Source organism: Aquarana catesbeiana, linkage group LG06 (genome assembly GCF_042186555.1).
Source record: "Aquarana catesbeiana isolate 2022-GZ linkage group LG06, ASM4218655v1, whole genome shotgun sequence".
Classification (NCBI taxonomy): Eukaryota; Metazoa; Chordata; class Amphibia; order Anura; family Ranidae; genus Aquarana; species Aquarana catesbeiana.
This window is the reverse complement of record NC_133329.1, coordinates 328,668,570-328,680,982: the sequence shown is the minus strand read 5'-3', so window position 1 is coordinate 328,680,982 and position 12,413 is coordinate 328,668,570. Positions and strand designations below refer to the sequence as shown.

The 12,413-nt window shown below is 42.9% G+C and overlaps 1 protein-coding gene across 2 annotated transcripts in view; it reads right to left on the bottom strand.

Annotated features, from left to right (window-relative positions):
- The window catches only part of PDE11A (phosphodiesterase 11A), a 988,141-nt gene that overhangs the window by 153,268 nt on the left and 822,460 nt on the right, over positions 1-12,413 (bottom strand). For both annotated transcript variants that reach the window (XM_073633831.1, XM_073633832.1), the window contains one exon: positions 4,016-4,106. In XM_073633831.1, coding sequence (XP_073489932.1) covers positions 4,016-4,106 — 91 coding nt within the window. The remainder of the gene's footprint in view (positions 1-4,015; positions 4,107-12,413) is intronic.

Genomic DNA, 12,413 nt, shown 5'->3' with positions numbered 1-12,413 from the left:
CTTTCAATACTTGCTGGTTGTGCTTTGAGGGAAGATGAGAAATGGAACTTTTATGAAAATATGGGCTCTCCCTGCTATGGGAAACACAATATCATTTTTCTTGGCGCCATGAGAGAGACGTTTTTAATTTTTATCAGGAGACTTGAAGTGTGAATAACTTTTGGGCATGGGGTATCTGTTTGAGAAAGATGTATATACATACTTATTTTCAGCTTGCTCTAGTCCGGTCAGGTAATCTCCCCTGTGCCAGCCAGCGGTGGCTGCAGGGGAGATGAGAGAGCACTCCGACAATGGCTAGTAAAGCCTGGAGCAGTGACATCAGTGTTCTGGCTGACATGGTGGGGGTTGGGGGGCTTAGTAAATAGATAGGAAAGAATATCATATTTACTTGTTTTAGATTTTTTTTACAATCTGTCAGGGCTGGGCTCAGCCCTTCCTTCTCAAAGCTGGCCACTTAGCTGTCAGCTAATTGCCAGCTTCTTTCTCTCCACAGTGACTCACCTGTTGATAATATCCTGCTCGTTGGTCCTGCCTACTTAAGCCGCCCAGCCCAGATGATCTCTGCCTTCGCCTTGGTCATATCTCTAGAGACGCTCTCCTGTGTTCCTGTTAAAGACTTGCTTGGCTGACATTCCTTCTGGTTCCAGATCCTGCTTGCTGTTCTACTACGTTCATCTCTGGCTCCCTGGCGTTTCGGCTTGTCTGACTATCCGTTCCGGTTCCTGAACTCAGGCTATGTGTTGACTATGTTTACTTGGTTTAACTTTTTATAATTATTATTATTATTGTTATTAAACAAGTGTGATTTAATTGTACTTTTATCTCAGTCTGATTCATGGTTTCTGACAATTTCTTCATTTACTTCTTGGTTTCCAGACCTAGGCAAATGATGTCATACATCCCAGAAGTCGTCAACAGGGAAGGAGGCGTTATCTCAGCTAAGCACACCCTCCTGCCTTCATGCCTGATCCAAGGGCAGATGGATCCTATTAAGTCAATGCTACATGAATTATCTGCCCTTAGTCAGAATGGTCACAGCCAGAAATGCAGGGGGGGGTATTTTTCAAGGTGATTTCTCAGCAAAATAAAGCATGGATACATGAATGGATGGGTGAGATTGCTCTGAATAGTAAAAATTAATTAAATAGGGTTTTTACTTTGTGGTGCATAGATGTAGTGTGGTTCCACTTTATGCTGGAATTCCACTTTAAAGCAAATCTTAAGCACACATTCACACTTGATCGAGCATCTTTGGTCATTTTACAGGCTTTTTTTAGCATTTGTACAGGCATTTTTGTGCATTTTTTGTGGGTTTCTGAGGCTTGAGCTTTTTTATTTTTTTTTTATGTTGTTAGCCAATGGAAAGGTTGTTACTAGGGAAAAAATGTGTGTGTGTGTTTTTTCATGTGTTTCAAGAGCTCCGCAGTCTACTGGTTTCAAAGATGGTTGAAGTTTGTAGGTCAAAAGTAGCTTGTGGACATTTTTGAACTACGAGCTTCAAGCATTTCTATGCTCAGGTTGAGCAGGCACAATTAAATGGGCTGTGAATGGGGCCTTATAATGAACGATAACTTTGATAAACTCTCTCCCCTCTCCGCAACAAGAGAAATCCACCTCCCCTCTTTTTTTTTTTTGGTTTGTTTACTTAAAAGTAAGAGACAGAGAAAATTGAGTGCTGTCCTTGAAGTGAACACCTAAACTAACTCCTACACTAATCCTTAACACTGATCCCAATAATGTTGCATACTGTATTTACCCGATTCTGCACCAATAGCATGCAGTGCCAACATCCCAATTCCAGAATAGCTTGATCTGATGGACCATGGAAGACTATCAACTATCTGTGCTAACACATTAGACCCAGTGGATAGTTATAGATTGAAAGTGCTAAGACTTACAGATTTGTAGGTTTTACCAAATACTTTTATTGAATTCATAATATAGAGCAAGCAGATTCTGCTGTGCCTTACATACTACAACATAAAGAGCTGTTTGTATCATACCCTTTACCTTTACGTGTTATGTTCCTAGCACAATGGTGCAGTCACACTCATACATAAGAGTCAATGGACATAGAACTTCGTTATCTTATGACTATGTGTTTGGATGGTGGGGAGATCCAGAGCACCATGCTACCCATAGAATATGAAATAAGAACAAGGTGACTAGTGTATAGAACCTTCATTCTTGTGTCAGTGGGAAATACAGCACAGAATAACTGTTTTCCTAATAGCATTATGCCCATCAGCACTACTGCCAACCTACTATACAGGGTCATGGTGACTCCATGGTGTGACCCATTTCTGAGATGTATAGCAAAAGTTTCTAGCTGCTCATAGTCTACAGAGACTAAATTATTAATAATCACCTTAAGCCATCATTAACCTCCATACTGAAGAAAGTTCATTTGATAACTTATAGATAACGAAAAGCAAAATCCTATTTTTGAAGGGCATGTTAAGAATACATTGTCTCCCATAGCCCTGAAAATCACACTATAGTTCTGTTTGCAAACAGCATTTAAAAGTCCCTTGTAATTCTTTTTGGAGTTATTCAAACAAGAACAGCAGAAGTACACAGTCCACGCTGAATATTTTTAGAAAGTGGAAGATAAGGTACCTCAGTGCCATCTGGTGGATGAATCTAAGAAATGTACCTGCAATCTTCCTTGCACAATATAGCGATATTCAACCCCTAATTTAAATATTATCCCCATTGTATGCCATAGGCAGGTCAATATAAACATTCAATGCTCCTAATTTTGACCCCGTTTAGGATTATTTTTTAACCCAACACAGGTTATTGCTTCTCCATAATGTAGCATCCTAGCCTTTGTGATGCTGTTTGTTAAGATATGTTTTCTAATAAATGTCCAAAAACAGGTGTGTCTATTTTATGAGATAATATGAATATTAATTGGAATACAGATGGACTCAATTTAGCTAAATATAAGATATCTGATAGCAATCGGTTGCACCAGATCCTTTTTGTAGCCTATTTATTTATAAGGATAATAGCTCATGCAATCAAGATTTTTCAGCTTTTCATTTGTAAAATGTCAATTTTCGATATTATATGCTACTTTGTATAGATCTGAGGCATAAAAATTTTATTTTTAAATACATGTAGATAAACTACAAAATGGGCAAAATGCTGTGAAATAAATACTTACGGTATTTAAAGAGTCACACTTTTGATATGAGCCATACACATTTCTGACCTCTTGTCTGTCTCAAGGCCGCCCCCCATCCCTGCTGTTTTCATCGCATGAGATCATAAATACATTCTCATAGTAAATGCTAACTACAGATGATGGGATGAACACTGAGAACTTTCAAAAAAATCACCAGAGAACGGTGTAGATAAAGTCACTCATGAAACCCAGGAAGCATTAAAGCCAGAACTAAACCCTTATATCCTTTTCAGCCAAGGAAGCTGCCATCTTAACCTTTGTTTGATCTGCAACTGTCATAGTGCTGCATATGTGACAGTTACCATTCCCGGCATAACTGTTTTTTTAAACTGATTTGATGGGCTTAGTTCCATTTTAATATCAATAAATAGCAATGAGATTTTGAAAGATCTTATTTCATGTGCTGAATTCTGTTTACTGTTTTAGAACATTGTCCAAGATTCAATTAAAAATTGGAAAGCACTAGCTCAAAGTTGACATACTTGGCATTTCCTAAACTATCCTCACATTAATTGACTCCTTGCATATAGTGTTGATTTTCTTTAATAAAACCATGTAAAATACCCAAAAAAATATTTCTGCAGTTGCAGAAGAACTATTCTGATTAGATCCTACAGGTTTCTGCCAGTGGCCCAGTCTCTCCCAGCCTAAAAATACTGAGATAAAGTTCTTAGTCCTACTGCAGAAGCCCATAGGTTTATACCATTACTGGTAATATGAGGATGTCACCCCAGGTCCCCAAGTTATTGTTTGTAAGGCTTGGATCTGAGACAATTTGAACATACTATAAAACTTCTCTCAGCCTCCCAATTATCTGTGTACCTCGCTCTGAAGAATCATGACAGCGTGGTTAAAATGATGATGCTCCAAAGTGGCAGATGTTCCATAGAGCTGAGACAAAGCTGAGCCGCTCCTGGACAGAGAAGAGAAGAGAAGGACAACATGTCAGTATGATGGGACCTGTCAATGTAACATTTAATATGTCCTTACCCTGCTGTGTTCATAAACATTGATGAGCAGTATTACTGGAACACTGACACAGTGCTCAGTGCCCTAGCAGAGTCAAACATACTCTTGGCATTTAAACCCAATTTTATTCTGGCTGTTACTGAATATTAAGAGAAAAAAATGTTTATTCAAAGAAGGGGACTAAAACATGCACACGCTAATAGACACCTTGCAGTTCATGGATGTTTCACTACTAAAATTCATTTTTTTGTCCCTGTAGAACCTCTGCATGCCAGGCCAAGGTTCTGCACAGGTCTTCGAATTCTAGCCAAGTCAATAATTAGCCCCCAACCCCCAGTCATTCAATGGTCAAATGGCATAGCCTTTTGTGGCTGCTCAAGCTGACCAATGACATGCTGTGCCCAGCCACTTCCAACCAAGTCCCCCCCCCACTCAACTCAAATTCCACTTTCAGTTGAACATTCAGCTTACATTATGAAAACCTTTACTGACTAATGTTACAGTGTGGAGCAAGCATAAAGAGTCCCAGTATACTCTGTTGGTTTTCTATAATTTGGCTCCATTATGCCATGGAAGTGCCAGGGAGTATGTGCAGCTGTATTCAGGATATCCTGGACTGCACAGCAGACAGGTGCCCGCTTTTACAGTGAGCCAGTGTTCATTTTAAGGGCTGGTTCACACCAAAACGCAGTGCGGAAGAGGCACATTTCAGGCACATTTCCTGCACCACATTCAAATGCACTGCCCTTGTGATCTGCAAGCAGGTGCCAATGTAATGTTAACAGTATCCCAAATGCAGATCACAAACGCACTAGGTTTGTGGGCACCAAACTGCATGGCACTGCAGTACCATGCGGTTTGGTGCAGCATACTTTTATAAATTGTTCATGCACTGCTTTTTCTGCGATCCGGTGCGATTGGCAGCCCATTCAAATGAATAGGCTGCAAAACTGCGCCACACAGGAACGGGGCACGCATTCCTGTGAAATTCCAGTGTGAACTGGCTCTTACTCACTCTTACGCCATAGTAAGCCACTGGAAGAAGGAGGAAAGGGCACAGCACAACTTTGGAAACTGAATTTGCTAGTTGCGTATTACATCTTTCCAGATACATATGCATACAGCCTCCTGTAGATGCTTACAGTGCATGGCTGTCTGCAGTTTAGGGATGTAAAGTCAACAAAAAGATGACATGTGCATAACACATTTCCCAGTATATAGGCAACCATGTATATAACAACCATGAAAGAAAACATTTTAAAATCTGCATATGAAATAAAATAATCTAATTATGGAACAGAAATAATGTAAAATTAATTAAAAGAGAAATATGGGGTTGGGGGAAAAAATTATACTCTCCTAGGTGAATACAGCATCAATCAGATGCTGTATCTGTCCCCTGCCAGCTCTGCATTGAGAACTGAGCGATCAAACACCACTGATCGCTCTGTTCTCCCCTCTGCTCTGAGCAGACTGTCAGTCACTGGCTCTCAGCTCTGCCCTCCAGCGTTCACTGGAATGCTGGGCTGTGTGTGTGTGTGTGTGTGTGTGTGTGTGGGGGGGGGGGGGGTATCTGGGTGGATCCCATCTGTGAGGTCAGGATCAATCCAGCACCTGGACCGGCTGGGTGACGTCAGGCATTCAATGGAGTTTAGCCCGCTGTTGGCTGAAAACTGGTCACAGGAGTGCAGAACTAACCACACTCCTGTGATCCAAAGAAGAAGTAGGGCCAAAATAGCTTTAAAGTGTATTCCACCTTATGCAGTCAAATTGGGATAACACTTACTTTATATTTGCTATACATCCCCATTCACATAGCATAGCTTGAAAAATACAATTTGAAATTGTTGCTTACCTTTTTATTTGTCTCAAAATCCTACTTTGCTTTCCCCTTCTACGTAATATTAAGGAATGGGCTGTGGAGCTATGTTTTCCATTATTAACCCTGTCTGGACTGTGCTGGCACATCTCATTATCAGTTGTAAACTAGATGTGCACACTGCCCTAACAAAGGGTTAAATATCTCAAGGTTTGGGTGGTACATTGTGTGTTAATGTACTTAAAAAAAAAACTGTACTTACACCTGTCCCCTAATTGTACATTCCAAGCTATTTTGAACTATACAAGCTGCCTAGAGAGTTATATATATAAACCTGCTTGAAAGAAACAACTACAAGGAAAATAAATTATTTTTAGGTATGCTATGTGAATTGAACATGTGAACACATAATAAATACAGTGGGGATTTCTCACATTTGACTGCAAAAGTCAAACTAAAATGTAAGAATCATCAATAATTATTAAAAAAATGATAGTTTCTCTTAAGAACAATATTCTGTTTTACTATTAGACCAGAGTTCTTCCCTAAGCCTGAATGCCTAGACATGAAATACTAGCTTGTATTGACTGCCTCCACCATGTAATAATGTTTGAAATTGCCCCTCTATACACAATGCTAGCTGCTAAAAAGGTTAATTGTGCTGGGATTGGTAAAAGTGTTCTGCAGAAGTGCACAATGGCAGGAAAACCCATTTATCATGTTCTGTTCCACTCTGCATCTAATTCAGCTGGTGTGTGGCTGTGCAGTGCTGGCATTCTGAGAGCGGGGCTCTACAGCACTGCAGAGGTTAGGAGCGAGCCTGGCTCCAGTGTTCGAGTGGTTAGAAAATGGCAGGGAAGAAACGGAGGAATGTAATTATGAAATGGAGAATTGTTGTGAGGGGGTGGAGAATAGGATTGGACTGTCACAAAAGATTTATGGGCCTTGCGATTTCACTTCTGGATCTCAGCCTATGGTGACAAGATGGGTTTTCATTCCCTAGAAATGAGTGTAAGAGGTTACGCTAGGAAATGAATAGACTGAGCCTCCCTGGAGTGTTTCCTGCAAAGCTGCACAATCCTGATATTTGATCAGCCGGGCAGCTGTACGATGGCAAGGCGGCAGGAAGATGACACCCGTGGCAAAATCATCACGCTTCAGGTTCACCTAAAATTGTCTGAGAAATGTTTACTCCAAAGTGGATGGATTTCTAAGACTTTCAAAGGGGAAACCTTCGTCTTTGTAGTCTACCATTGCTGAGCTCTCCTAAAATTGCTAGTTGTCTGACTATCATGGTGACCCTCTTGGTTCAATATTTTTAGTCACTAACTTATAACCAGAAATCGTTTTGTTATTTTGGATAGAAAAAAGGAGTGGTTAAATCCCAAGTCAGCTTTTTTTTTCCTACATATGTAACCCACTTGGGGAATTTTCCTTTGCTTCCCATTATGCAGAATTAATAGAAGGAAGATCCTTCCTTAGACATTGGTGACCAGACAAATTGTCGCCATTGGAAATTCTCGCCTCTATTCCTTTTCTGGTGACAATTTAAAATGTTAGAATTTCCCATCATTTTGAGCCTTGGGGATAATTTTCACTAGGATAAATAGAGAGAATTAATCTCCCCAACTTTGCAAGTTGAGAAAGGACACTTTTTATTATAAAAGTCTGTAGTTAAGGATACAGCCTGCCATTCCTCTAGTAACCCAAACTATTAGGAGTTAATACACAAACAATTATTGGTTAAATCTACAAGTACTTTTTTCCACCACTAATTTTCCTTTATATACGGTTTTCAAAATCATAAATGCCATAATATAGAGGTTGGATGAAAGATTTAGTGTATAGTAATGTGCGAACAGACATCCTTGTAAAGTTTAAAAACTTTTCTGGATAGTTACGCAGCTGAACATATAGGCTGACGTAATATGCGGAACATATGCATTGGTCCATTAAGGGATGGGTCCAGTACTGACGAACTCTGGTCTCTCTCCTTCTTCTGATTCTACGCAACAGAATTAGGAGGAGTACTTTCTGAATCGTCTTCAGGGCTGGATCCATAGCAAATACAGCTAGCAACAGCAGACAGCTCCCCGCTAAAGACAGTGCTCTCTCTGCTCTCCCAAAATGACTCCTAGGGTTAATAATTTACTATTTTACATGAATTGTGGGAGTTTGGGCGTGTTCTTGGTGCAAGTTTACAAAAACGCCCAAAATTTACAAAAACGCTGAAAATTGCGAAAAAACATGCATAAACACGATTAAAAAACACTGTTAAAAGCGCCTTTTTAAAGCAGCGTTTTCCTGCCAGCAATCCGATGTCCAGAAATACTTTTTTGAACGTCCTGTGTGCATAGAGCCTTATGCTCCGTACACACGAGCAGATTTTCTGCCGGAAAAAATTTGGATGGTTTTTCCGACGGAATTCCGCTTAAGCTTGCCTTGCATACACACAGTCACACAAAAGTTCTCTGAACTTTCGACCGTCAAGAACGCGGTGACGTACAACACTACGACGAGCCGAGAAAATGAAGTTCAATGCGTCGGAGTATGCATCAAATTGTTTCCGAGCATGCGTAGGAATTTTGCGCGTCGGAATTGGTACAAACAATCAGAATTTCAGATCGGAGCCCGACCGAAAAATAGAGAACATGCTCTCAATCTTTTGCTGGCTGGAATTCTGCCAGCAAAAGACTGATGGAGCATACACACAGTGCATTTTCCGACAAAAAGCTCTCATCTGAATTTTTCTGGCAGAATTTCGTGTGTACGCGGCATAACACTTTGGGAAGTTAAAGTGGTTCTGAAGGCTCAAGGTTTTTTACCTTAATGAATTTTATGTATTAAGGTAAAAAAAAAACCTTCTGGGTGCAGCTCCCCCCCAGCCCCACCTTATACTCACTTGAGCCCCATCTTGATCGAGTAAAGTACATGAGACCAGCGGCTCTCCCAGGTCTCTATCCTTTCACTGGTTCACACAACAGCAAGAGCCATTGGCTTCTGCTGCTGTAAATCACAGCTAGTAAGCCAATGAGGAGAAAGTGGGGGTGGGGCTGAGCCGTGCTCCATATGTGAATGGACACACAGAGCGCAGCTCGGGAGCAAACTCGCTTGAGTGCCCCCATAGCAAGAGGCTTGCTATTGGGGGAACTTGGCGGGGGGAAGGAGCCAGGACCGCTGGTGGGGGACCAAAAAGAATAGGACAAGGCTGCTCTGTACAAAACCATTGCACAGAACAAGTAGGTATAACATGTTTGTGATTTTTTTTTTTATTATTATTTTCTTTAGAATCACTTTAAATAGTAATTTTTTTTCAGAGGTCTATAAATTAGATTAGAACAAAAGAGAAGACAAAAGAGGGGCAATGAGGAACAGAGGAATTTGATGATTTGTAATGGGCTGCCAAGTACAAGAATGGCCAAAACTGGACATGCAGAGGTCCTCCCCATGCAAAGCACCATATACAGTAGTGCGTTACTGTACATTGTGTGCAGTAGAGCATGGGTATCAGAGCTGTATAACCAAGTGCGTTGGGGTGCTATTTAAAATGAATAGCACCTTAATGCGCTAATCCATGCAAAGTGGATTAATATATGTGATGCACATTTTCTCAGAAGATACCACAGATCAAAAGTGTGTTTCGGTCATGAATCTCTTTAGTTTATCTTGCCACTATCTCTCCTCTCTGCCTATAAGCTCACACATCCCTGTCCAGCTTCCCCCTTTCTCTGTTCCTGACTATATTTGCCTTCTCTGTCTGTAGTCCCCCATTGTCCTTTTCCTCTTGACCATATCTTCTTTTTTGTTTAAGCTGGCCATAGATGGATCGAAATTTGGCCGGTTCAGCGGGGACCAGCCAAATTTCAATCCATCCATGGCCATTCCTTTTCGAGAGGCGTCAACCTAATGGTTAACTCCTTTTGAACGGGACTGTTGAAAAAAATTGTATTCAATCAGCACATGCAGCCAAGCAGCAGCAATACTGATCAGTGTATTCTGATAGAGGAGTCCCACTGTCAGATTATAATAGCACAGTGGGGGGGGGATTCCCTCATCCACCTTGAATGTATGGATGAGGAAATTCGGTTTTGGGGTCTACCATGTTCTTTTAGGTTCTAGTATGGGCAGTATTCAACTGTGTTGCTGCAAGTACAAGAATATGGTTACAATCACCTTCAAGCATTATTAAACCCAAAACCAAAAGTGTTATTATACTGCAGCTTACCAATCCTTAAATGTGGGGTAGGGTTGCCACCTCATCCCTTTAAACCCGAACACATATGAATTACACAGGTTCTGAAGCTAATTTAATGCAAATAAAGCACTAAGTGAGTTTAGGTACCACCTTAATCAGCCACAGAACCTGTGTAATTAATATGCATTCAGTTTTAAAGGGATGAGGTGGCAACCCTAATGCATAGTTGCCAACATTCCCGATTTTCCCGGGACAATCCCGATTTTGGGACCCTCGTCCCGATTGGAGAGTGTCCCGAATCGGGATTTTCCATAAGGAAAATCGGGAATGTTGTTTTTTTTGTTTTTTTGGAGCAGCGGGCTCCAGCAAAATGGCGGCCGGCACCACTGCTCTATCTTCCTCTAGTGTTCAGTGGAGAGGGGAAGGGGGCTTGATCCGTGCAGCCAATGAAGCGCCTTCTTTAGCTGCACGGCCCCTCTCCTCTCCATTGAAGCGAGCAGAAGACACGGCGTCATCACTGTGTCTTGCTGAAAGCTCCCAGCCCCGTACTGCACAAGCGCTGCGCCTGCGCAGTACAGGGGGTCCTCCATTGCCGAGTGGAACTTTCTCGGCAGAACACCGGCCGCTCCTGCACTGAGCGGGGCCCGGGCTGCATTGGGGGGGGCTGCACTAAGGGGGGCTGCACTGAGGGGGGGCTGCACTAACTGAGGGGGGGCTGCACTGAGGGGGGCTGCACTAACTGAGGGGGGGCTGCACTGAGGGGGGCTGCACTAACTGAGGGGGTCTGCACTAATAGAGGGGGGCTGCACTGAGGGGGGGTCTGCACTAATAGAGGGGGGCTGCACTGAGGGGGGGTCTGCACTAATAGAGGGGGGCTGAACTAATAGAGGGGGGCTGCACTAATAGAGGGGGGCTACACTAATAGAGGGGGGGCTGCACTGAGGGGGGGCTGCAATAATAGAGGGGGCTGCACTGAGGGGGGGTCTGCACTGATGGAGGGGGTCTGCACTTATGGAGGGGATCTGCACTGATGGTGGGGGTCTGCACTGATGGAGGGGGTCTGCACTGAGGGGATCTATACAGACTCTGGCGGGGGGCACCTGATGCAAGGACAGACTCTGGCGGGGGCACCTGATGCAAGGACAGACTCTGGCAGGGGCACCTGATGCAAGGACAGACTCTGCTGGTGGCACCTGATGCAAGGACAGACTCTGCTGGTGGCACCTGATGCAAGGACAGACTCTGCTGGTGGCACCTGATGCAAGGACAGACTCTGCCAGGGGCACCTGATGCAAGGACAGACTCTGCTGGTGGCAGGCGACGTGGCTAGTGACACGCTCAGGGATCCCACTGATTCAGCATTATGGTGAGTTGAATGATTTAATTTTATATTACAATGTAATAATAGAAATAATGCGCTTCAATCATCCTGACACCATAACAACCATGGTGCCGGGATGATTGAAGCGTTAACACCAGGCGTTTGGAGTATCTTTATCTGCTGATTGTTAAACTTTCTAGAATACACATATTTCTATTGTGTAGGATCTGGGGCTGCTGTCCCGTCATTTCCCTCTCCCCCTTTCCCTCTCCATCCTTCATTCATCTCAGACTCTAACCACACCCTCTTGAGCCACGCCCATTTAAGCCACGTCCACTTTCACGTAAACCACGCTTCGCGTGCCGCACTTATGAATTTTCTTGCTAAGCCACGCCTATAAACGAATGCCCCGCCCTCTAATTATTGTACGGCTCTGCCTACAGCCAAAAAAGCGCCCCACATATTTTTTTTTCAATGTTGGCAACTATGCTAACGTGGTGGCAGTGCCATTCTGGGGGGAGTGGAGTGTTTAGGTGTACTAGCAGATTTAGATGCACTAACAAATTGGGGTTGATTTACTTAGGCCCCTTTCACACTGGAGCAGGGGTGGAATCGGCGGTAAAATGGAGCTATTCTAGCGCTGCTTTACTGTCGTTTTAGCGGCGGTATTCAGCCGCTAGCGGGGTGGTTTTGCCTCCCTGCTAGCGGCCGAGAAAGGGTTAAAACCACCGCAAAGCCACGCTGGCCCACTGATTTCAATGGGCAGGAGCGGTGAAGGAGCGGTGTATACATAGATACTGCTAACAGGACTTTTTTTACTGTCCTGCCAGTGCATCGCTCCAGTGTGAAATCCCTCGGGGCTTTCACATTGGAGACACAGCAGCAGCTCTTTCAGGGCACTTTGCAGGTGCTATTT